The sequence below is a fragment of the Ovis aries genome, chromosome 22, assembly GCF_016772045.2.
Source record: "Ovis aries strain OAR_USU_Benz2616 breed Rambouillet chromosome 22, ARS-UI_Ramb_v3.0, whole genome shotgun sequence".
NCBI lineage: Eukaryota > Metazoa > Chordata > Mammalia > Artiodactyla > Bovidae > Ovis > Ovis aries.
This window is the reverse complement of record NC_056075.1, coordinates 15427026-15453806: the sequence shown is the minus strand read 5'-3', so window position 1 is coordinate 15453806 and position 26781 is coordinate 15427026. Positions and strand designations below refer to the sequence as shown.

Below are 26781 nucleotides of genomic sequence, written 5' to 3'. Positions count from 1 at the left end.
GCGGCGGAGGATGGGGAGGGACTCGCGGCAGTTTCCGGCTGGTTCAGTGTTGCTGATTTCGCACGTGTGTTTGCGGGTTCGGGATTCCTGGATTACCGCTGTCACTGGTGAATTTGTCTAGCCGGGGTACCCTGCACACTTAAGGATGAAGGCCGTAAGTGTCCTCAGAAGCCTGGTCCCCGCGGCTTAGAACCCTTTTGGGTCACAGAGTCGCTGCCGTTGTATGGGGTGCGGCGGCAGTGGCCTAGATCAGGGGCTCCCTGGGCTCTCTACTTGGAGAAGGCGATGGCGCCCCACTCCAGTCCTCGTGCCTGGAGAATCCCAAGGACGGGGGAGCCTGGTGGGCTGCAGTCCATGGGGTCGCTGAGAGTCGGGCACGACTGAGCGACCTCACTTTCCGTTTTCACTTTCATGCATTGGAGAAGGAAATGGCAACCCACTCCAGTGTTCTTGCCTGGAGAATCCCAGGGACGGGGGAGCCTGGTGGGCTGCAGTCCAAGGGGTCGCACAGAGTCGGACACGACTGAAGCGACTCAGCAGCAGCAGCAGCAGCAGCAGCAGCAGCAGGGCTCCCTCCTGGCTCTCCGCGCTGTCAGCTTCCTCTCCCTTAGACCTGGCTCCTTCTTTTTCACCCACTGAGCACGCTTGGCTTCAGCGGGCCGCAATGGCATTAGCACGAAGTCTTGAGTTCATAAGGTGTCAGACTTGAAGAGTTCTTCAAGACCATCTTTTGAACCCGTTATTTTACAGACGAGAAACGGTCCTGCTTTCAATAAGTTTATGAGTCTTGGGACCTAAGTCTTTTTGTTTGTTTGTTTGTTTTCTTCCTAAAGGTGAGGATATAGAAAAGCAAATTGTAATCCACATGCGAGTTCAGTTTTGTTTTCCTTACTTTTAAGGGTCTTTGTCTTGATCTCTTTAAGCTGTAGCTTCATCAGTAATATAACAGCAGTCACTACATCTAGGCTGTTGGCGGTGATATGTTAGAGCACTTTGTAAACAGTTAAGCAATATGTAAATGTCACTTGTTATTGCTAAAGACAGCCAACATTTTAATCTTAGTATGCCAAACTACAAGTGTTAAACTAGCCTTGAATAACCATTTACCAGTAATTCAGTGGTTTTTCACATGTTTTTGAGTCTTAGACCCTTTTGAACCGCTGTGATTTCTGCTCACTGTGAGAACCTCCCGTTGAACAACTGATCTGGCGCTGTTCTGTAGGATTAATGCCATAGTATGGTTTTAACTCTTATCCGCAAGACCCGTGACTGTGAGACATTAAAATTGTGGAATTGGCCTAATGAAATAATCAATTCTTTTTAACCTGATTTTAAAAATAAAGTCATTTATTTTTCTGGGTATTCAGTGCCCCTTCTGTTGTTTTCTAGAGAAGAAATAAAAAACAGGTTCCAAGCTTTCGGAAGTTGTTGAAAACTAGTAAAGTCAAACTTGAAAACAAGCTAAAAAACAAACAGTTTAAACAACAAAGCACTCTCAAGAAGTACCGTAAAGAGCAGAGGAAACTAAGGCAAGCTGTAAAAGATGCTGTGTCTAAGAAACCCGTTCTGTTGGAGGACCCAAAGGAGAAACGACCAGGTAACTGAAAACATTCCTGTGTTCCAGTTTCTATTGATTTGTTCTAAAATATTCTTCATGCAATAACTTTGCCTTTTAGTCGTCACTCCTAGGGAAGGATCGTAGTCCTGTATGTTTCAGTCACTATGAGAAAACATTTTAATGCAGTATTCATGGTGAAAGAGACCCAGCTTCTGCTTTTAGTTTGTTTAGAAAGCAGATCTGAAGATTTTCAGTGCATATTTGGGAAACAGACTAAGAAAAAAACCGTAAATAACTTTTGGGCATTCCAATGCTACCACTTTCCCGTGTCACTGGCAGTTAGCTAAGGAAACAGTATTGCTTTTCTCTAATGCATTCTTCACAGTGTTGCCAAGTATCACTTAGTTTTCTAAACTTCTGGCTTTCTTTTCACTTGGAATGAAATTGAGCTGTAATTGTCAAGGTTATTCTTTTGTCACCCTGTTCAAAAACTCCCAAGTACTCAAAACAGTTAAGGAATATGATCATTCTGAGTCAGACCCATTTGGCTACAGCAGAACTTGTACTTTCAGGGTATTAATATTTGACTATATCTGACTTTTCTTTCTTCCTGTGCACATCTCATTCTCTTACCCTGACCTGTTTAATTTGATCCATTGGCAGCCATGCTATTGTGATGTATAAAAGGGCATGGGACTAGAAGTCAGGATACCTGAGCTTTTCTCATGATTTTGTTTCTTACTAGTGGTGTGGCCTTCATCTGTCACTTAATCTCCAGGTACTTCACTTGTTTAAAAAAAAAAAAAAAAAAAAACAGGCCTTGCTTGAGTTAGATACGTTTAAAGATCTATCTAAATTTCAGAAGAATTTAAAAAGCATGATATGTTAGGTATTATATTTTAAAAATAAAAGCAAAAAATGTCTTTCTTCTTACACATTGAACATCTAAATTAAGTCTCTTAGGGAGTTGGGTATAGGTATAATGTTCAAGTGAAAGACCTGGGTTAGAGAGAACAGTTTTGCAAATTATTACTATATAGATGCTAATCAAAGCCTTTGACATGAGTAAAATCACCATGGAGACTGTGTAACATGAAAATAAGAGAACCCAGAAAATAATTTTAAGGAACGCCAGCATTTAAGATGTGAGTAGAAAAACCTGTAATGTGGTTTGAGGTGGAGCCAGAGAATTAGGAAGAAGACTTAAATTGTATATATCTTAGAAACTGAAAGAAACATGTTTCAAGAAAGAAGGAAACTTTTTATGTTCTAACATGAAATAGTATATAAAATGAATTTTAATTTGAAAAAGCAAGATGAAAAGTCATGTATATTGGAGCTTCCACCCTCTTGAAATGATAGGTTATCACCACTTGTAAGATGGGCTTACACCAGCTGAGTAAAAAGGAGAAAAATATGTATGTACACATAAACTCATATGTGAACTATCACAGTAAGAATTAAAAGAAATAGACTTTCCTTTGACCCAGAGATCTCACTGCTAGGAATGTATCCTATGATTATTTGAAAATATTTTCTAAGAGTATATATGCCCAAGCATGTTCATTGCAACACTGTTAATGTATGGCAATTATTATGGCATATACGACATATTTGGCAGTATGGCAATTATGGTTAATTATGGCAAAAATATGGAAACTATAAGGGGCTTCCTTTATAGCTCAGTTGGTAAAGAATCCGCCTGCAATACAGGAGACCCTGGTTCAATTCCTGGGTTGGAAAGATGTGCTGGAGAAGGGATAGGCTACCCACTCCAGTATTCTTGGGCTTCCCTTGTGGCTCAGCTCATAAAGAATCCACCTGCAGTGTGGGAGACCTGGATTCGATCCCTGGGTTGGGAAGATTCCCTGGAGAAGGGAAAGGCTACCCACTCCAGTGATCTGGCCTAAATAATTCCATGGACTGTAGAGTCCATGGGGTCCCAAAGAGTTGGACACGACTGAGCAACTTTCACTAATTATGGCCAAAAAAAAATTATTTTGAAAATAATCAAAATGTTCATCAGCAGGGAATTGTTAAGTGGTATAAAGGTATACAGTATCATCCAGTTGTTGAGACTGAGGTAGAGCCATATTCTAGCTATATGATCTACAAGAACTACGCAGCAGGTGACACAATTATCATTGCTTCCTCCTTCAAAATTTTTTTAAGCTGCTGTGTATTTTTCACTTACATGTAAATTTAACCAATTTAGGATGTATTTTAAATTCTTAGGCTTGGCGTAAGTGACCTGGTGTTTAGAATGCTCTTGGCATTTAGATTTAAGGGGTCAGAGATGCTAGCATTTTGCCTCATCCATGACAACCAAGTACAGCAAAGAATTGTCCTGCCCAACATGTCAGTAGTGCTCACTGGGCTAAGGTGGTTGAAAAACATAAGCTTTTCCTATCGTAGACACAAAAACACAGGATTCTGTGTCTCTAATACTAATTCCTGATTTTTTTGTTGTTGTTGTTTTTTGGAATAGGTAAAAGGGTTGAGAGGGAAGAAGAAGAAGAGGAGGAAGCCCTTCCTTTAGATATGATGGATGAAGATGACTTACAGTTAATGAAAGATTTAGGACAAAGAGCATCTTTTCTAACGAGAGACATTTCTTCCAGGTAATACTTCATTTAGATTACAGTCATTCGCATCCTTTCCAGGTTAAAAACTTGGTTCTGAATTTTACTCAGGTGGTTAGTGCAAGATGCTGCTCACCTGTGAACACTGGAGTCTGTAAACTGTAAACCCTATTCTGTAAACCTTATTCTGTTTATTTCGTAAATAAAATTAGCTCATAAAAAAAAGCTAGTCTTACTTAGTATATATCTTTGTTTCTTTTGAGTCTGAATAGTGAAGTATGCTATTCTCTGAGGCAAAACAGCCCCGCGATCCTCATGGCCATGTTAGCCATCTCAGTCACTGTTCCCTGTCACGCTTAGTTGCTCAGTTGTGTCCAACTCTCTGTGACCCTATAGACCACAGCCTGCCAAGCTCCTCTGTCCATAGAATTTTCCAGGCAAGATTACTGGAATAGGTTGCCATTTCCTATTCCATGTTATCATACCAGGTAGGTATTATTCTATTTCACAGAAAGGAAACTGTTTTCCCATAGTCACAAATAATGGATCTGAAATTTAAACTTAGGTGAAGTCCAAAGTCTATGCTATGTTCTGAAGGTTTTGGGGAAAGTAAAACATTTGGCATGATGTCCACATTGGCTCTGTGGAATATTCTTCACCAAAAAAAGTCTGTACCTTCACCTTTATTTTGCCGCTAAAGGGAAAACTAAATGTAAGCCATAGTTTTATGGCTTTATATGATTCATTTTATTATACAAATACCTCTTATGTTCCTGATCTAATTGCTAATATCTTTATGCCTATTAAAGATTTGGTTAGTGATTTATTTTTATGTACTTTTAAAATGATAAGTCTCTTAAGTTCTTTTTTAAAAATATTGAATTTTTTTCCTGCAGTGAGCCTGTTCACGTCAAGAAACGGAAGCATGAGAGTGTTATAGATAAATATGAAAAAATACCAAGAACTCTGCAAATTGCGCCTGAGAAGGAACTGATTCACTTACTTCCTATCAAAGATAAAAGTGGTATAATCCCACAGACCAGAGAGAAACCAGGTGAATCTGATCAGCCTGTGTATTAGGTTAAAATTTTGGTCCCTTACTAATATCACGTTCAAAATTTTCTCATTCAAAATTTATTTTATTTTGACTTTTACTCATATCTACGAAACAGGATAGCTACAGTTAGTCATAGAGCAAAGTTGACAATTCTGGCCGGAAATACAAATGATTATCTCATAGTACAATTATGCCCATTGTACTGTGAGTACAGCTGAAGCTGCAAGGTTAAGATGATTGTTTTTGGAGTATTTAATTTTTTTGTTTCTAAAATTAGAAACATACTAGTCATCCTTTTTTAGCCTTTTTTTCCCCCATGTATTTTTGTGAAATAAAACACAAAAGTCGGGGAATCAAAGATGTGAAGTTATGTGGTTTATCAAAAAAATCCGCCCATAAAGCTACCATCTGGGCAAGAAATACTGCCAGCACTCAGAAACATCCCTTCTGCTCTCCTTAATCACTAATTGTTCCCTCCTAACAAAAGTAACTATTTTCCTGAGTTTTATGGTAATCACTTTCCTGGTTTTCCTTGTGGTTTTACAACTTATGTATGTTACCATATTTTTAATATGCATATTTTCCATATAGTTATTGACAGTAACCAAGATGAAGAGGATCAAGAAGAGATGGAACCTGAGGAAGGTAATGATATGCATCTTTCTAGTTACTAAATTGTTAATTGAGAATTACATTCTTTTTTTTTTTTTTTTTTTACTTAATAGTGAATTAGTTTTAGATACAAGCTGGAATGTGCATTTTGGAGTACTGGTCATTTCAAGGTCATTTTGAACATTTTCCCACACTTTGAAAATCTCACCTTGTGTAATTTGATTGTTTGTTGCCCTTCCTATGGAAAATTTTATGCAGTTATGTTTGGTGATGTCTAGGCGTGCATGGACCTGCCTACAAATAACTATTAACTTTTTAGCCTAAAGGATAAAAATGACTCTGGTACAAAGTTATTTTGGCTCTTTCTTAGAGCAGTTATACTTTATGTATGTCTGTTTTACATAACTAAATGTGGGTTCTAATAGTTGGACCAGTTCCAATCACAGTTAAACTGAAAGAACATATTTTATTGTTTGAAACTATATTGGTTTGGAATTTGTGATAAAACAAGCTTCTTAAATTTTACTTTGTCTTAGCAAACCTTATTAGTGTAAATGAGATTACAGGGCAACTATTTTAACTGTTTTGGATCATCCTTCATAGGCTTATAACAGATTATGCTTGTGTGTTTGTTAAATCTAGTTCCATGTAAATTTCTTAAGGTAGATGTATTTTGCATAGAGTTGAAAACAGGAGCATGTTTTGTACTTTTTAAAAACTAAATCAGATTGTTCTTTCTCTTAATTTGTATGAATTATTGTGGGATTATTAGCACAGTGGGCTTCCCTTATAGCTCAGTGGCAAGGAATCCCTACCAATACAGGAAACGTTTAAGTTTGATCCCTGGGTCAGAAAAATCCTCTGGAGAAAGGAATGGCCACCTGTTCCATGTTCTTGCCTGGGAAAGTCCACAGACAGAGGAGCCTGGTGGACTACAGGCCATGGGGTCACAAAGAGTTGGATGGACATGACTTAGTGACTAAACAACAGCAACAGTTAGCATAGTACTTAAGAATAAGAACTCTTAATCCGACTACCTGGATTTAAATCCCATTTCTGCCAGATATTTGAAGTTAGGCAAGTTACTTTCTCTTTGCCTCAGTTTATCTATAAAATGAGGCTAATGATAGTATTTGCCTCATGTGATTGATGAGAGATTTATATGTATTAATAGTAATCTCGGCCCATGGCAAGTACTTGGTAAAAGTTAGCTATCATTATGGTTGTTTTTTACTACAAGAAAAGTATTTTAATCATTAAGACTCTTGGATACTTGTAAATAAAGAAATGTTTAAGAGGTGAAACCTAATCTATTTCAGAGACAATTGAGAAGCCCATTAAGGAGCTGACATTAGAAGAACATTTAATTGAGAGGAAGAAGAAGCTACAGGAGAGGAAAATGCATATTGCAGCTTTGGCATCTGCCATATTATCAGACCCAGAAAGTAATGTGAGTATAACTAATTTCCTTAGGCTGTTCGCATTATGTGGTGTAATAGTCTGATCTTTTAAGATTCTCTTCTTAGCTGTAAGCACACACAGAAAGGAAGGACATTAACAAGATGGTAGTAACTGAATTAAAATAAGAGAGTACATAGAACCTTAGCCTAATCCAAATCTGAACTTTGTTTCTTCTGTGATCTTAGAAAAGTTGCTTGAACATTCTGAGTCTTATTTTTTCATCTCTAAATGAAGATATTGGACTATCTTGATTGATGTATGTGACAGTATATTTCAGAAAGTATTTTTAGGGAAGTAGGACATGCATGTCTTAAGAAAACTCAGTGCCATTTGTGGCGACATGGATGGATCTAGAGATTAGCAGACTGAGTAAATGAAGTCAGAGAAAGACGAATATCATACGATACCACTTATGAGTGGAATCTCGATAAATGATACAGTTATAGAAAACAGATTTGCAGTTACCAAAGGGGAAAGGGGTGGGGGAGGGATAAATTAGGAATTTGGGATTCAGATATAGATGATTATAATCTCTGTATAATATAGATCAGTAACAAAGACCTACTGTACAGCAAAGGGAACTATATTCATTATTTTGTAATAACCTATAATGGAAAAGAATCTGAAAAAGAATACATATATATTTGTATGTGTATAACTGAATCACTTTCTGTACACCTGAAACATTGTAAATCAACTATATTTCAATTTTAAAAAAGGTAGCATCATTAAAAAAAGAAAATCAATGAAGAATTTCTAAAAATAGATTAATAAATGTAAACTTCTTAAAGTCTATTTTTTCTAACTGCTTCTTTAACAAAAATTTGATGAACTTACAACTTTAGTGATTTATGTGTTGTTAATGTGAGCAGTGTCTGGAGTTGTGCGTGGCTGGACTAGACTGTGAGCCATTGTGGAATTCCACTTATTGTGCCAGATGTGTGGTGGGTTTCTTTTGTTCATAATTATCTTGCCATTTCTCTAGCCTTATATGTTGTTTCTTTAACAGATTAAAAAATTGAAAGAATTACGTTCTATGCTGATGGAGCAGGATCCTGATGTGGCTGTTACTGTTCGAAAGCTGGTGATAGTTTCTTTGATGGAGTTATTTAAAGACATTACTCCTTCATATAAAATACGACCCCTAACAGAGGCAGAAAAATCCACCAAGGTAATGCTGGATATAACTACTACACAAGATAAGCTAAAAACTTTGCTTCGCTAGAGACAGGAAAAGGGCTTCCTTGATAGCTCAGTAGTAAAGAATCTGCCCACAATGCGGGAGATGTGGGTTCAATCCCTGGGTCGAGAAGATCCCCTGGAGGAGAAAATGGCAACTCCCTCCAGTATTCTTGCTGGAAAACCCCATGGACAGAGAAGCCTGGCAGGCTACAGTCTATAGGATCACAAAGAGTCAGACACGACTTTAACAACTGAGCATGCAGAGGTGGGAGAAATAGTGGGGGGTACTCATATTTTGTGCTAATTTAAAAATGGATTTTAATATTTTGATATAAGAAAATGATCTTTTTGGTCTCTTTAGATCCGGAAAGAAACCCAGAAATTAAGAGAATTTGAAGAAGGCCTGGTTAGCCAATACAAATTTTATTTGGAAAATCTGGAGCAAATGATTAAAGGTATATTAAAAGTATCCTAAGAGTGTGTAGCACACTGAGCTCTCATCAGGAAGGTGAATTCTGTATTCTGTCCTGTGTGTTGAGTCAGTATAGTGAATGATGAGGAACAGAGTCTATAGTCCGACTTCCTGAGTTCAAGTTCTGGTTCACCTCTTAATACCTGTGATAGGCAAAGGACTTAACCTCTCTGTGCTGTAGTTTTTCTGTCTATAAAATGGGAATAGGAATAGTTAAAGTACTATTCTTTAATAGTATGTTGATGCTTTTCTTTAATAGGAACAATCCAATCTCATCGAATTGTTGTGAGAAGTGAATTAATTTATAGGTATAAAGTAGGATTATAGTGCCTGTACTAGACACTGTGCATTATCAGCTATCAGTACTAGTATTGTCATTGCTGCAGTCCTGTACCTAGTAAATAGTTGTATGTTTCTTGAATTTATGAATGGTTGGAATTTATTCTACTGTTTTTTTATGTGGAAGGAATAGTCAGGGGAGAAAGATAATGTGATTGGATGTAATGAGTGCCTTGAAGATGGACTTAATATTTGCTTTCTCTTCGTTCAGAGGAGAAAGGGCATAGGAATCATTCTGACATGAATGGGGAAGAGATTTCTTGCCAAGGCAAGGAGCTTTCATCTGACTCAGTTGGGCTCCTTTACTCAGTGCTGAGTATAAGCATCACCCAGCTGCCATCTCAGCTGCAACAGAGCTGAATCTGTTGGCCCAGTAAGGACATGGAATGGGGGGGTGGCGTGGATATTGCTTCTGTGCTCTGTCGTCCCAGCTGGAACCTACATACTAGCATTTATTTATCTGTCATAATGTCTTCAAGATTATTCCCCGTTGCAGTGTATGTCAATATTTTCCTCCCTGTTAAGGCTGAATAATATCACACACTACATTTTGTTTATCCATTCATCCATCCATTATGAAGTCTTGTCAGTTTTAAGTAAATAGAAAATATTGTTCTTAATTATGGTGAATGCAGTATGTTTGAGGAAAAATCACATTTATGAGAAGCAAGTTCAAAACAAAGGCACTTGGGGAATTCCCTGGTGATCCAGTGGTTAAGAATCTATGCTTCCTCTGCTGCGGGCACGGGTTCGATTCCTGGTAGGGGAACTAAGTTGCTGTATGCTTTGCGGCACAACCGAAAAACTAATTAATTAAAATTTAAAAAGTCACTGTCAAAAAAAAAAAAAAAGTCACTGTCTTTGTCATCTGGCTGTGTATGATGAAGAGGGAGGTGTGGAACCTACTTTAGAAAAAAAAATTGACATATTTTCGTATATTCAAGTATCTTATATTCAAGATACTCTGTTACAGTACATTACAGAGTATGTTGGAGAAGGCAATGGCACCCCACTCCAGTCCTTTTGCCTGGAAAATCCCATGGATGGAGGAGCCTGGTGGGCTTCAGTCCACGGGGTCGCTAAAGTCGGACTCGACTGAGCGACTTCACTTTCACTTTTCCCTTTCATGCATTGGAGAAGGAAGTGGCAGCCCACTCCAGTGTTCTTGCCTGGAGAATCCCAGGGACAGGGGAGCCTGGTGGGCTGCCATCTTATGGGGTCACACAGAGTCAGACACGACTGAAGCGACTTAGCAGCAGCAGCACAGAGTATGTGTGTAGATATTTCTAGAAAAATGGTGCTGTGACTCATCAGTTATTCTGAAGAAGTTAAACCTCTTCTGGACCTCTTAGGTAAAGTTACCACAATGAACATTAGCACTAAGCCCAGGGAAATGATGTAAGATCCAAGATTCTTATAATTGTGGGGAGAGTCAGAAGATGAATGATGGTAGGTAAATATTAGTGATAACATTTGTACTTGTGTCTTAAGTGTAGACAACTCTTATTTAAGAATTCAGATGGTATGTTGATTTTTCATATGATTGCCTGTTAGTGTAAAAGAAACTAATTAATTGAAATTTTAACCAGTGAGTAAAGTAACTCCAGTTATCTTTTGTTAGACTGGAAGCAAAGGAAGCTGAAGAAAAGTAATGTGGTTTCATTAAAGGCCTACAAAGGACTGGCAGAGGTGGCTGTGAAGAGCCTGTGTGAGCTGTTGGTGGCCCTGCCTCATTTCAACTTTCACAACAACATCATTGTATTGATTGTCCCTCTCATGAACGACATGTCAAAATTGGTGGGTTGCTTTTGCTTTTCCTTAACAGAAAATCCAAGACCGTGTGATTATTTTTTTCCTCTCTCTCAAAATTCTTTTGGAGCTCTTATTTATTGCTAAAATCCACTAAATACTGTCTCTTCAAGAAAATTGTTTGAAAATAAGTTTGTTGCAGCGATTCTGAGTAGCAGCTGGTTTTACCCTCCGGGGAACGTCAGGCTTGTGTCTGTACACATTTGGTTGTCAACGACTGTGGTGGTGGGAGGAGGGCGTTGTTGCCGCTGGATCTGGTGGATAAAGGCCAGAGAGGCTTCTAAACAACATATAGGACGGGCCCCCACAACACAGAATCACCTGGCCCAAAATGTCAGTACTGCTGCAGTTGAGAAACATTGGTTTAGTGTAACATTTTATTTTTCAGATATCTGAAATGTGTTGTGAAGCAGTAAAGAAACTATTTAAGCAAGATAAATTAGGCCAAGCTTCCCTGGGTGTAATTAAAGTGATATCTGGTTATGTGAAGGGCAGAAATTATGAAGTTAGGCCAGAGGTAAGCCTTTCTTTTCTCACCTCGAATTGTGTTTGTTTTTAAAGTAGAAAGTTAATTTTCAGTTGTTATGAAGCGTTTATTTTTTGTAGAAGTGTATAAACTATGAAGTGACAGTACTCCCCCAAAGTAACCACTCGTAACAATTTGGCGTGTATCCTTCTATCATAGACATTTATGTATACAGATAGAGACATGCTGTTTATATTTTAAAATAAAAATGGGTTTATACAATGGAAACTATTCTGGAGTTTTTATGGATTGTGGATTTATGTAAAGGGCTATCCCATTCTTTTGAACATCTGCCTTAGTATTCCATTACGTGAATATGTAATTCCCCACTTGAGGGACAGCTGAGTTGTTTCTAGATTTTTGCTATTACAGTCAGCATAGAAAAAAACATCTTGGCCATGTTATTTTTTCACACTTGTGTGAATATTCTGTGAGTTAAATTTCTTAAGTGTCGATACTGTGTCCAACAGTATATACATTTAAATATTTGAGAGAGAAAATCAAATTGTCCTCCAAAAACATTGGAACACTTGTGTTCCCACCAGTAATGAGTGTCATTTCCCTACAACCTACCCAATGTTGAGTATTTTCACTCTTTAATCTTTGTTAGTCTGGTGGGTAAAAAATTGTACATTAATAGCTTGTTTATTTTGTTTACACATTTTTCTTAGTAAGGTTTTGCTTCCTTTCATACATTTATTAGTCATTTGAATGTTTTACCTGTTTGTATTGTTTGCCAGATTTTTTCCTCAGGTATTTTTCTTAATGATATGTTACTAATTTTTAAAATACTCATTTATTTCAATAAAAGTTATGCACTAGGCACTATTCTAGGTCCTAGGGATAAAGTAGTGAACAAAAGAAACGAAAGGTCTGTGTTTGTTGAGCTTACATTACATAGTAAGCATATTAAATCTTTGTTATATAAATTGCAAATATGTGTTGCTGTCTTTTAATCTTGTATTGTGGTCTTTTTGCCTCATAGAAGTTTTGCATTTTAATTATATTATGGAATTGATTTTTTTTTGTATTCAAGAATATGAGGTATCTTCCTTTATGTTCTTAAGTGAAGTTTTATGGTTTTCTACCTTTGGGCCTTAGATATCTTTGTTAATTTAATTTTTTACTGTTTTTTAACTTTGAAGTCTTCCTTTGTCATCAAACCCTTTTCATCCCCCAAAGCTGATACTTTTTGCTGAACTGCTAAAATTACAAATATTGGGCTTAAATATTACTCAGAATATTAGAGTAAGTAGATAATAGGGCTTGAACATAAAACTGGATGTGAGGAAACACTTTTATTTTATCGATGCTAGAATATAAACTGCTTTCTTTACTTTCTTGGTATTTGTTTGTTTTGTATATTAATAGTTTTTACAGTGATTGTTTTTTAAGGTGTATGACATGATGATTTAATGTATGTATACGTTGTGAAATGATTACCCCAGTCAGGTTAACACATCCATTACCTCTCATAATTACCTGTTTTTCTGTGGTGAGACTATTTAAGGTCTATCCTCTTAGCAAATTTCAAGTGTTTAATGGAATATTATTAATGGTAGTCACCATGCTGTACATTTGATACCCGGAACTTATTCACCTCATAACTGGCCAGTTTCCTTATTTCTTCCACCCCCTGGCAACCACCATTCTATTCTCTGGTTCTGTGTGTACCACTCCTTGAGATCATACAGTTGGTCTCTCTGTGTCTGGCTGATTTCTCTTGACATAATGTCCGCCAGGCTCATCTACTTTATCACAGTTTGCTTTATTCATTCATCTGTCCAGCAGACATGCAGATTGTCTCCGTATCTTGCCTTTTGTGAACAGTGCTGCAGTGAACATGGGTGTGCAGGTATCTCTTTGAGATACTGATTTCATTTCTTTCGGATATATACCCGGAAGAGGGATTGCTGGATCATGTGATAACGGTAGTTTTCAGTCTCTTGAGGAGACTCCATACTGTCCCATCATGGCTGTATCAGTTTACGTTCCCACCGACAGTGCACAAGGGTTTCCTTTGCTTCCTAACTGCACTGAGTGCATGCTTGAGTGCTTAGTTGCTCAGTCGTGTCTGACTTCTTTGCAACCCTATGGACTGTATCTTACCAGGGTCCCCTGTCCATGGGATTCTCCAGGCAAGAATACTGGAGTGGGTTGCCACTCCTTTCTCCAGGGGAATCTTCCCAACCCAGGAATCAAACCTGGATCTCCTGCATTGCAGGTGGACTCTTTACCGGCTGAGCCACCATAGCCTTTCTGACAGATGTGAGGTGGTATCTCACTGCCGTGTTTATTTTCATTTCTATGATGATTATGCTGTTGAGCATCTTTTCATTTGTCTGTTGGTCATTTGACATTCACCTTCTTTGTATGAAGACATACATAAATCATATGTGTTTAGGTTCTTTGTTCTTTTTTAAGTCAGGTTATTTTTTTTTTCCTATGAGTTGTTTGAGTTCCTTAGTACTTTGAATACTTACCGTATACATGGTTTGCAGATATTTTCCCCCATTCTGCAGGTTGCCATTGCATCTTGTCAGTGGTCTCCCTGCATGTGAAAGGTTTTCAGTTTCATATAGTCTCAGTTGTTTGCTTTGCTTTGTGGCCTATGCGTTTGGTGTTATATCTAAAAAATTAATGCTCAGACCAGTGTCAAGGAGCCTTGCCCCTGCGTTTTCTTTTATAGGGGTTTTATGGTCTGGGGTCTTACATTTCAGTCTTTAATCCATTTTGAATTAATGTTTATAACTGGTAGGATAAGGGACCAGTCTCAGTTCTGTGTATGGATATCCAGTTTTCCCAACACCAATTTTTGTAGACTGTCCTTTTCCTGTTGTGCATTCTTGGTTCCTTTACCAAAGATTAGTAAGGGACCATGTGCTGCTTTCTTTGATTTGGAGTTATTTATTTGGGGAGGGAGCTTCCCTGGTGGCTCAGCAGGTAAAGAATCCACTTGCAGTGCAGGAGATACTGGTTCGATCCCTGGGTTGGGAAGATACCCTGGAGATATTTTATGAGCACACAGAATATCTACAAAATACTAAAATCTTCTGATACCTAGAATGACTTCAGGTGCAGTGTTTATGCTTTTCATTCTTCCTGGCTTCCATTCCACGCTTTAAATGAAATTCTCAGCTTTCTTCAAAACGTACGTATAAGAACTTCAAAATAATACAGACCTGTAGTTCTCCAACCACCACCCCCCCCCCCCCCCCCGCCCCCAGCACACACACGCAGACTGCTGCTGTAACTGCAGGTCAGTAGAGTGGTTTCTTCCCCAGAAAGTGTAGGATTTTAAGCCCCTTTGTCTTTGTATTTGGATGGCTGCTGTAGCACACAATACATCAATTTCTGGATTAGTTTCTGATTTATTTTTTTTAACGGCTTAAGGCAGTAGTACTCAGGGTCCCTGGACCAGCATCAGCTGGGCCCCTATGACAGACCTGCTGAATCAGAGACTTCGGAGATGGGGTCTAACTGTTTGTGTTTTAACAAGCCCTCTGCGTGAGTGTGATATTTGGAAAACCACTGGCTTAAAAAAATTGTTTTGAAATGAATAACACTAGTCTTCATATTATTTTTTTATTGGGGGAAAAAGATTATAACTGTTAACTGCAGAATTGAATCTGATTTGGGAAATGAGAGCTGGTTTAGAGATATCTAAAACATCCTCTGCCCCCATGCTGGTCCAGCCTTTCCTGGCCTGTCTGCTCTTGCAGTCCTATGTACCAGGGCCACATTGTGCGTATTTAGACAATGCTAGTGTCCAGTCATAGACAAAAATTACTGAATATGTTTAACAAAAAGATAATAGAACTTTGTGTAAAATGTGATAAAAGATGTTGCAAAGTTCTTTTGTTTTTTGGATCTTTTTTTTTTTTTAGCTTGAAGGAAGGAAATAACATTGTTTAATGCTTATTCTGCTTAAAGTATTGAGAGCAATATAAATATTAAGCTGTGTATTTGTGTTTTTCCAATAACAGATGTTAAAAACATTCTTGTGCCTAAGAATCAAAGAAATAGAAGTGAAAAAAGATACAGAGGATATCAATAAACCAAAAAAGTTCATGACTTTCAAGGAAAAGAGAAAAACTCTATCAAGAATGCAGAGAAAGGTTTGATTGATTTCCTTTTTGGTTTTAATTGATTTTAGAGTAAAATCAATTAGGCACAGGTAAAAATCATAGTTAAATCATAAATATAAATATATTTAGAGGGTTTTATTTTCCCCAGTTATTGCAAAGAAATGTTTTATGAAATCAACTGTAATTGACAATTTATTAGCAAAGAGAGCAACAGGTGAAAAGGTTTTCTTGCCATGTTGTCTATTATCCTTTGGCTTTTTCTTGCCATGCTGGCTTTTAAGATCGTCTTAGATTTGTTGTGATAACACAGATCCCTTCCTTAAAAGAAAGGGTGTATTCATGTGAAGTTGGCAACAAAATAGGTTTTAATTGAATCTTGTTTCTCTGTTGCTTTTTATTTGAAACCCAGATTGAAATTCCAGACTTTTATTTATTTGCTATGGGACTTTGTAAACTTTCTTTTTTTTTTTTTTTAGTGTTTTGAGAAATAGAGCTAATAATAGCTCTGCCTTGCAGGGGTCACTGTTCAGTTTAAATAGAATAATATAGGAAAACCACTTAATGGCGTGTACAGCACTGGGTGTACTATATAAACGTTGGTTACCACCACCACCAGCATCATTATGATCTCTTCTCAAAACGTTTCTAAACAGTTTATTAGGTTATCCACATGGGTTATTAAGAACAAAATAAAAAGTCATTTCCAGGAATATCCGTCTTTGAATGGGTCTAATAACTTTTGGAGAGTGAAAAAGTTGGCTTAAAGCTCAACATTCAGAAAACAAAGATCTGGCATCTGGTCCCATCACTTCATGGGAAATAGATGGGAAACAGTGGAAACAGTGTCAGACTTTATTTTTTGGGCTCCAAAATCACTGCAGATGGTGACTGCAGCCATGACATTAAAAGACGCTTACTCCTGGGAAGAAAAGTTATGACCAACCTAGACAGCATATTCAAAAGCAGAGACATTACTTTGCCAACTAAGGTCCGTCTAGTCAAGGCTATAGTTTTTCCTGTGGTCATGCATGGATGGAGAGTTGGACTGTGAAGAAAGCTGAGCACCGAAGAATTGATGCTTTTGAACTGTGGTGTTGGAGAGACTCTTGAGAGTCCCTTGGACTGCAAGGAGATCCAACCAGTCCATTCTGAAGGAGATCAGTCCTGGGTGTTCTTTGGAAGGAATGATGCTGAAGCTGAAGCTCCAGTACTTTGGCCACCTCATGCGAAGAATTGACTCATTGGAAAAGACCCTGATGCTGGGAGGGATTGGGGACAGGAGGAGAAGGGGACGACAAAGGATGAGATGGCTGGATGGCATCATGGACTTGATGGACGTGAGTCTGCGTGAACTCCGGGAGATGGTGATGGACAGGGAGGCCTGGCGTGCTGCGATTCATGGGGTCACAAAGAGTCGGACACGACTGAGCGACTGAACTGAACTGAATAACTTTTGAAAACAAGACAGAAATATCAGAGGGAGGGGACACATGTATACCTATGGCTGATTCTTGTTGACGTTTGACAGAAAACAACAAATTTCTTTAAAGCAATTATACCTTAGTTAAAAAATAAATTTTGCAAAAAGACAGAAATATCAAAATAGACAGTGATTGTTAACAAATGAAGGTTAATATTTAAATTATTTATACTACACTCTCCTAATGTAGGTGGGACATGCCTGTTAGGAATAGCATGTATGTGGCTACCTTGGGGAATCAGAGATTCTTAGCAGATCTTTAACAACTTCACTTGAGGGGAGGAAACTCTATTCCTCAGTCAGTCCCCTTTGTCTCAGGCAATGTAGCAACCACTGTTTGCTGCTCTTACAGCAGGAGGGAGTGGGAAAAGATTGTTTTTTTGTTGAATTTCTATATATTTAGTATCTAGTTTTATGCATTGTATGTAAATAAGTTTGGGAAGTATTATTGATGACTGGTTTCCACGTTTACGTGATTTCACAATAAGAATTCTTTCTGGGCTGAGCATGTCTTTTTTTCTTTTTGAAAGAATTTAAGTTACAGAGAGTAACAATAGAATTTAAGTTACAGAGAGTAGTATAACATATCCCATGTATTTACAATTCTGAAGAGCAAGTATTAATACACTTCAGGTTTGTGTTTTTTTTTTTTTCCTTGAAAAGAAAGAAAACACTGGTGATGGAGTTGGAGTCTCTTTGTTCCTCTCTCCAATCCCATTCTTCTGCCTTCCTCCTCAGAGGCAGCCCCTGTCATAAATTTGGTTTGTACATGTTTCTTATCCGTGTTTTTCTATTTTTGCTTGTATTTGTGTCTGTAGACAATCTGTGGTATTGTATGTGTTTCGTAACACTGATACATAATGCATCTCTGAAGCTAGCTTCTTCACTCAGTGGTACCTCTTTTTTAAAAAAATCTACTTTCAGTGGAAGAAAGCAGAAGAAAAACTGGAGAGAGAACTTCGGGAGGCAGAAGCTTCAGAGAGTACTGAGAAAAAACTTAAACTGGTAGGTGATTTCACACATTCTCTTATGCTTTTAAAAAGGTTTTGTTAAATGATCTTAACTAGAGACGTTGTTTCAACTTACAGTTATATGACTTTGGTTTACTTCATGGGGCTTACATGTATGATATGCAGGAAATGTTAATCTGTTGATGTAGTTTTAGGAGATAACAGGATGTGTATCTTCATTCTGTTTGGTTGAAACTCTTAAGGTTGAATAGCGAGGAGGGATGGGAAAAGACAGAAAAGACTGGGCATTCAAAAGTGATAGTTTCGGTAACTTGGGAGAAAGTGTACTAGGTTACGCTGAAGTTGATTTGTCTGTTCTCAGCACACGGAGACTCTGAACATCGTGTTTGTGACCTACTTCAGAATACTGAAGAAGGCCCAGAGGTCACCTCTCTTGCCAGCAGTTTTGGAAGGTCTTGCCAAGTAAGGGCTGTGTAGGTTGAAATCTTTTAAATTCTTTCTAAATAAATAAGACCAAAATACTCATGAATTTTAAACAGGGCTCACTAATGATAACCTCGTGTTCTTCTCGGTTCTCGTCCCATTTTTCTTTGTTACTAGCCTTTCCTTGAAACTGTTTACACATTTTTTGGTTTTCTCATCTCAAACCTTTAATTTTTTTAATCTCCTTCACTAACTCTTTCCTCCTCCTTACTCAGTTCTCACTATCGCTAAGATTTATCCCTTAATTCTGGTTTCCTCCTGCTCTGTAGTCAGTTTTTAGTCTTGTATCATCTGTTCCTCTTAAGATAGGTCTTTTTGTATTTTTCTGTGAACCCTGATGAACCTGTTGGGGGATGTGAGCCAGAGTTATGGTTGTCATAATGCTGCTTCTGCTGCTAAGTCGCTTCAGTCGTGTCTGACTCTGTGCAACTCCATAGACAGCAGCCCACCAGTCTCCCCCGTCCCTGGGATTCTCCAAGCAAGAGTACTGGGGTGGGGTGCCATTGCCTTCTCCACGTCATAATAGTTTTCTACAATTATTTGAGATATTGTCCCATAGAACAGTGCTATCTAATAGAAATATAGTGTGAACTACATATGTAATTTAATTTTAACCACATTGAAAAGGAAAAAGAAACAGTGAAATCATTTAAGTATATTTTACTGAATTTATTTTATCTAAATATTATTTTGACATGTAGTCAGTGTTAAACATTAATGAGATATTTGGCATTCCTTTTTTCATAATGTATCTTCAAAAAGTGGTATATATTTTACATTATAGCATATCATCTCAGTTTGGACTAGCCACATTTCAAATGCCTGATGGCCAGTGGCTACCATTGTTTGGCAGCCCAGCTTTACAGATAGGACTAATGTCTGAAAGATAGAGAAAAGGCAGATTCTGTTCAATATAGAAGAAATTATTTCCTGATGACTAGAGCTGTTTGGTGATGAAATGCTTTGCCTCATAAGATAGTGTGGTTCTTGTCATTGAAAGAGAGGTTAGTGAGAGATTCAAAGAGAAGGTATTATTACATTAGGGAGGACCTATTTGTTTTTTCAGTGACCAATTTCTTTTTTTAAACAAATTCTTAATAATACTCTATTAATACAAATTCAAATAATACAGTTAAAAATTAAAAGATCATAAGTTCCCTTCTTTCCTTTACCAGTATGTAAATCTGCCTACCTACCTTCTTTCGTATAGATTGAATCTTTTACACAAATGTATACTGTCTGTAACTTTTCTTTTTTTGATAAACAGTTATTCTGGGTATCCTTCCTTGTTAGTATATTCAGACCCACTTTTAGGTTCATGATACTCCATTTTATGGATATATAATACTTCATTTGATCAGTCCCCAGTGCTACACTGGAAATAGCTTCAATGTACTTGTGTACATTGAAGGTCAAAGAATATGCTCATTTTAAATTTTGATAATTCTTGCTGTATTACTTCTCCAAAAGGTTGTACCAATGCACAGGGAATCTGTGCCCTCTAAGGTCTTTCCTTCTAAGATTTACTTAGTGTCAAAGGCTCTTGCACTAATACTGAAGAGATATCCTGACTTGAACTACTTCAGTGCCTAACACTTTATAGTGTTCAGAGTGCGCTGACAGTAGCTCACATGATTCTTTAACTCTGTTGAGTGATCTCAGTTATTTCTAGAAATAAAAGGCCAGAATTTAGGATTATGTAGGTAATTAATTGAAGAGCCTGAGCTGGACACTAGGTCCAACATTTATTTTAAGCTTTCCTAGGGTTCGTTTTCTTATTAATAGCAAAATGTTTCCTTTCTTCCTTCTTCCTGCCCCATTTTCCTAGAAGCTGTAACTGATGACTCCTTTGTTACTTAGAACATCGCTTGGGCACCTAGTCAGCTTGTCTCAGAGAAGTCGTTTGCTGTTAGCAACTTCTTTCTCTGAGCAGGAGTATTTCTGAAATATATTTTATTTGTTAAGTGCCTCATATACTCCTGCTGAGTATAGTGTCTAGTTGTGGATGAATTGTCCAAGAGGCCAGTATGAATTGATGAAAAATATAATCACTGTCATCTCTAGCATAGGTAACATTTTGAAACAAGTAATATTAAAAACACAGTTTTCAAGTCAAGTTTAATTTTTAAGCTCTTTATATCTATGTTTACATTACCTTTTAACCAAATTTTGTTTGATTCTAGGTTTGCTCACCTTATCAATGTGGAATTTTTTGATGATTTATTAGTAGTTCTACATTCTCTCATTGAGTCTGGTGTAAGTAACTCTACTAATGAATTACTTTTTAAGATATAAATTGTAGTTATTCTTACTATCCTTTTTTTGTCATTGTCTTTTGAAGGACTTAAGCTATCAAGAAAGTCTTCACTGTGTCCAGACTGCTTTTCATATTCTTTCTGGGCAAGGTAAGATAGTTTCTTGACCAAGTTTTGTTTGTCTTGGCCTGTGGAAGCTGTAACATACCTAATTGATGTTTGTTGTTATTTCAAAGGTGATGTTCTGAATATTGATCCAATGAAATTCTATACTCATCTTTACAAAACACTGTTCAAGTTACATGCAGGTATGTATGTTTAAGATAATGTGTCTTTAATAAATCTTTATCTTTTAAGAATATGTTATGACTGCAGTTCTAGTCAATGAGAATTGAGAAATAGGAGCTGGTACATAAAATGCTGGCCTGCCAGTGCCACACATCTGTATTTCAGAAAACTTTTGGAATTGACTAGAGATGAATTCCAATCTCAGAGCAATCCATGGGCAGGGTAGCACTGCTTCATCAATTAGGGAAATGATGTGGGACAGGTTCATCTGAGATTTTTCAAGTTCAGTGAAGTTGCAGAATGAAAAAGGGTTGAGACCAGCCCTGAAGGGTCTTATCTGCTGTTTCAGGTGCTACAAATGAAGGTGTTGAGACCGTCCTCCAGTGTCTTGATGTCATGCTGACTAAACGCAGAAAGCAAGTTTCTCAACAGCGGGCCCTTGCCTTCATCAAGCGCCTTTGTACCCTTGCTCTTCACGTGCTTCCAAATTCGAGCATTGGCATTTTAGCAACCAACAGAATATTAATGCATGTAAGTAGGGTGCAAACAAATAAGAGTATAGTTCTTGCTATGTAACAACGGTATTTTGTTTGATGTATGTCTTTTCCCCCATTTACATTATTAATTATAAAAGTAATTCATATTTGTGAAAAGATTAGGTAATAAAAGAAGTACGTAAAATTATGAAAGGAATATATTCCACCCCTACTGACACTCTCCAGAAATAACCATTTTTACTAGGTGGTGCGTATCCATCCAGAAGACTTTAAAAAATTCATATATAAATGTGTACGCTAAATGCACACAAGTGGTAATCACTCAGTCATGTCCAACTGTTTGCGACCCCACAGACTGTAGCCCACCAGGCTCCTCTCCATGGGATTCTCCAGGCAAGAATACTGGAGTGGATTGCCATTCCCTTCTCCAGAGGATCTTCCCAACACAGGGACTGAACCCTGCCTGCATTGCAGGCAGATTCTTTACCATTTGAGCTACAGGGAAGTCCTAAACACACACAAACAGAATTTTTTTTCTTTTAATGGGGAGGGGATTATAATATACATTTCTGTTCTACAGCTTTTCTTTTTCACACTTACTGGTGGCAGACACATTTTTGTGTCAGTAAAAATACAGCTACTTTGTCTTGTTAATGACTGCTGGTTTAACATGGTTCTTACTGTGTGAAAGCACTGATACAATGCTTTGCAAAAATTAATTCACTTAATCTTCATAGCAACTCTGAAGTAGCTACTATTTCTCTCATTTATAGATAGGAAAAACTGAGGTCCAGAGAAATTAAGAAACTTGCCTAAAGTGACACTGCTAGTAAGTTGCAGAGTTGAAATTTGAAATTTAAGTAATCTGGCGTTTATACTTTGCGTTTTTCTTTCGATGGATGTAAGTTGTTTGCTTCTTTGCTATTATAAATGATGCTATAGTGAATATTCTTATATGTGTATCTAATGTAATTATTTGTATAAAACGGATTCCTAAAAGTGGGGTTGCTGAGTGAAAGAATATCTGTTTTCTTTTGCAAGATGAAATGAATTATTTTCAAAGCAAGCTAAGAAAATATTCTTTTGCAATTTTTGTTCTGTCATGGAGCAAACTTAAATTGCAGAAATTAAAACTAGGTATAAAGTACATGTACTTTTATCTCTTATGTAACTATAGAACCAAATTATGTTTAAATGGAAATAAAAGTGCAGAATCTAATAGCATCCTTAAAATTAATAATATTGTTTTAATTAGTCCTTCTTTTTATGACATTTTTGCAGACTTTCCCTAAAACAGACCTGTTGCTTGACAATGAATCTCAGGGAAGTGGGGTTTTCCTTCCCGAGCTGGATGAACCCGAGTACTGCAATGCTCAGAACACCGCTCTTTGGGAATTGCATGCACTGCGGGTAAGAGGGCCCCCCCACCCCAGCCCTTTCCTATTTTTCAGTTTTTTCCCAAGTAGCTATAATTGCCAGAGAACTTAATGTATTTTGTTTTGGGACTACCTTTCGTACAATTCCTGTCTTGATATTCCACATCTCACTTTGCTCTTGCTATTAAGGTGCTGAGATGCATTTTCTAAGGAAGCAGAAAGTGGTGACAGTATTGTAGCGTGAGATTTCCTGAAATGTTTCCCTGACAGTATTCAAAATAGAAGATTCATTATCAGGCGTATTTGTATTGGGTCCTATCCAGGGAGACTTTGGAAGCCTGCCAGTTTCAAGAGGGTTTCACCTATGTTGTGACCCTATCGTGTGAACAGTAGCATTCAAGTGGAAATACATTTCAGGAAACCTGTTGTAAACTAACTGTTTTTACTCTGAAAGAGAAATTGCCTTTTGATTTTCCTTTTCATACTGTAAAAGCAAGACTAAGCTACATCACTTGGTAGCTTGGTCATCAGACTTGTATTGGAATCTTGTGAGCAAAGATACTGTTCTTTCTGTGGGTAGGTGGTTCTAATGAATTAGATATGCATTTGTGGTTTTTAGAAAAACTGGTGTTTATTCAACTGTGGCTTGTGTCTTATACTGACCCGTGCAAAATGTGGTTGTCCTCTTTCCCTTTCAGCGACATTACCATCCCATAGTGCAGAAATTTGCCGTTCACCTCATCGCCGGAGCCCCTTCAGAAGGCTCGGAAGCACTCAAACCAGAATTGAGCCGAAGGTAGTATTTAGCGTCGCCTTAGGAACTACAGATTTCAGCTGATAGCTGTTTTGACTATGAGAAATCTGTTTTTTACAAAGTAATAGATTTCAAAATGGAAAGTGGTCAGTTGGTCATCTGGATTTGGTCCACTTCATATTCTTGAGTTATTCCAAGGAGAAAACATTGCTAACTGAGATTTGGTTTGTTTTGAATAATTACTTTTTTTTTCAGTTATAAAAAGTTTCACACATGCAGGTAAGTAGAAAGAATAGTGAATCCCAGGTGCTTATTATTTAGGTTCAACGTGTACTAAGATGATGCCATGTTTGCTTTATGCGAAGATCCCTGAGTCTAACCAGACTCCCTTCCCCTGCCCCTCTGAATGATTCTGCTAGGACCAGAAAGGGAGAAGCGAGGAAGCAGAGAGAAGTGCTTTGAACCCGGCCACCTAGAAGGCAGCAGTTTCTCTTGTTAGCCCTGACAGCTATCCTTTTGTGTTCCCTGACCAGTCAGAATCTGGACTGGTACTTACAGTGTTCATCTTTCTCTTCCAGATGGGGAAAGGAGGTCCTCCTGAAAGAATTTTCTTTACCCACAGCTTTTTATCCTGAAAAATTTCAAAAACTACAAAGAAGTTGAAACAGTAGTAATTATTTTTTCTCCCCCCTACCCCCACACAAGATCAATTAGGAAATACTTCATTCTATAGAAAAGAAGTCACCTTTGTGATAGTCCCACCCTCAGAATTAGTACGGTGCTATAGATTTTCCCCTTCCTTTACAGCCCCACTAGCTTCTTTAATCAGAGACCGCAGACAGGTGGCCTTAAAACAAGATTTTCTGGCCTCTTCAGTGTTTGGACAAAAGTCTGATTAGTTGCTATATTATAAAATTTGGGGGGATTCACCTAAAAATCACATTTCCAGCCTCTCTTGAAATACTGGGAGAGATGATAAAACAGATCTATATCTTTACATCATAATAGTCAGCTACCCACCTCTCTTAATGAGGTATAAACTGTAATTTCCTATAAACCCTTTTCCTTCTGGGTAGGATAGAGTTAACCTTTGCCCTTCTTCAGTCTTAGATCATTAAGGATTCATTTACATCCAAGGGTATAGACATTTATTCTGTCCTGATTGGCGTCTCCTGGCTTCCAATCCAAGCAAACTGAAGAATTACGCTGTTGGAAATCCGTGGAAGATAACTCCATGCCTTGTGTTCTCATGACTAACTTAACACTTAGTTGCATATCTTTCACATAACTGATTGAGTTGGGATTTGATCACATTAAACTTGAGATCTTTTGCTCAGCCTTCTTTTTGTTCAGGCTTATATTTATCAGTGTATACCAGAACTATCTGAGGTGGATTTAGTTGGATAATGAAGTTATAATATGGGGATTTAGGACTTATTTTATATGTGTGTTTTGCTGGTTTTCAAAGAAGACAAAAACACTAATTAGAAAAGATATATGCATCCTTAAGTTCATCACAGCATTATTTACAATAGCCAAGAAATGGAAGCAACCTAAATGCCCATCAATAAATGAATAAAGCTGAACCTCCAATACTTTGGCCACCTCATGCGAAGAGTTGACTCATTGGAAAAGACTCTGATGCTGGGAGGGATTGGGGGCAGGAGGAGAAGGGGACAACAGAGGATGAGATGGCTGGATGTCATCACTGACTCGATGGACATGAGTTTGGGTGAACTCCGGGAGTTGGTTATGGACAGGGAGGCCTGGCGTGCTGCAGTTCATGGGTTCCCAAAGAGTCGGACATGACTGAGTGACTGAACTGAACTGAAATGAATAAAGAAAGTGAGGTATATATGACTAGAATATTACTCAGCCATGAAAAAAGGTATTAAAGCTTGCCCTTTGCAACAACATGGATGGGCATAGAAGGTATTATGCTAGGTGAAATAAGTCAGAGAAGGACAAATACTGTATGATTTCACTCTCAAATGAACCAACAAAACAGAAACAGTCATGGATACAGAGAACAATGAGATGGTGCCAGAAAGGAGGGGGTTAGGAGGAGAGAAGTAGGTGAGGGAGATTAAGAAGTATACATTGAGTACAAACTCTTTTCTCTGGGTAAGATCTAATTCTTTGGGTACAATCTAACTTTTAAAGTTATACAGATAGATTGGTGCCTTTACATTTCTTATGTTTGTTATTATAGATCTGCTGCAGAGCTTTTTGAGGCTTATAGCATGGCAGCAATGACTTTTAATCCTCCTGTTGAATCTTCGAACTCCAAAAGGAAGGTATGTGATAGTTTTCATAATTTTTTCAAAAGATGAAATAAAAACTAAATGTCTCTTAGTAACTGATTTCAACTTGCTAAATTGTTTTCTAGGTGGATTTTTTTTTTCATGTTTAGGAGTTGATGGTAGGGTTAATTTCTGGGATTAGATCACCGTGGAGATAGGAGACTGTTCATTCGGTATAGACTAGCTGACAAGTCCAAGACGTGACGCAGCCCCTGTCATTGTTACGTTTCATGTGCTGCTTTGATGTCAGCTGTTGCCATTTTTAGCTTAGCTCATGGCTTGTCTTTTGCTTACAGCATAAGCAGACTTTTAACTCATACTTCTAATATTTTTTCAGGATAAAGTTTTACAAGGGGATTCATTTTTGAATGAAGAGTTAAATCAACTGATCAAAAGACACTGCAGTCAAGTTGCTGCTCAGTTGCCTCTGGATTTCACCAAATGTTTGGAAAAATCACTACGGTAGTAGAAGAATGAAGAGTCAGTGAATTTCACGCATATTTGTGTGTTTGTGCAGGTGTACATAAAGATATATTGTTAATCTTGAGGAGAAGGAATTGTCTTCTGCCTGGCATGGGGTTCTGCCCCAATCCTGAAAATACACACAGGAAAATCAAGACTATGAGATTGCTTTTTACCAGTCAGTTACTCTTTATAACCAAATAAATCTATTTTTATTGCACCACCA

At 37.6% G+C, this 26781-nt stretch overlaps 1 protein-coding gene across 1 annotated transcript; it reads left to right on the top strand.

The window, feature by feature from the left end:
• The first annotated feature begins 29 nt into the window (after positions 1 to 29).
• Positions 30 to 26781, top strand: NOC3L (NOC3 like DNA replication regulator). Its single transcript, XM_004020046.5, has 21 exons — positions 30 to 154; positions 1390 to 1597; positions 4047 to 4179; positions 5037 to 5194; positions 5789 to 5842; positions 7129 to 7259; positions 8280 to 8441; positions 8814 to 8907; positions 10885 to 11060; positions 11461 to 11589; positions 15585 to 15716; positions 18091 to 18171; positions 18499 to 18599; positions 20804 to 20876; positions 20962 to 21025; positions 21112 to 21183; positions 21513 to 21694; positions 22942 to 23070; positions 23735 to 23832; positions 26003 to 26087; positions 26431 to 26781. Exons 1-21 carry the CDS (start codon positions 146 to 148, stop codon positions 26557 to 26559), a joined length of 2400 nt encoding a protein of 799 aa, XP_004020095.2. The 5' UTR covers positions 30 to 145; the 3' UTR covers positions 26560 to 26781.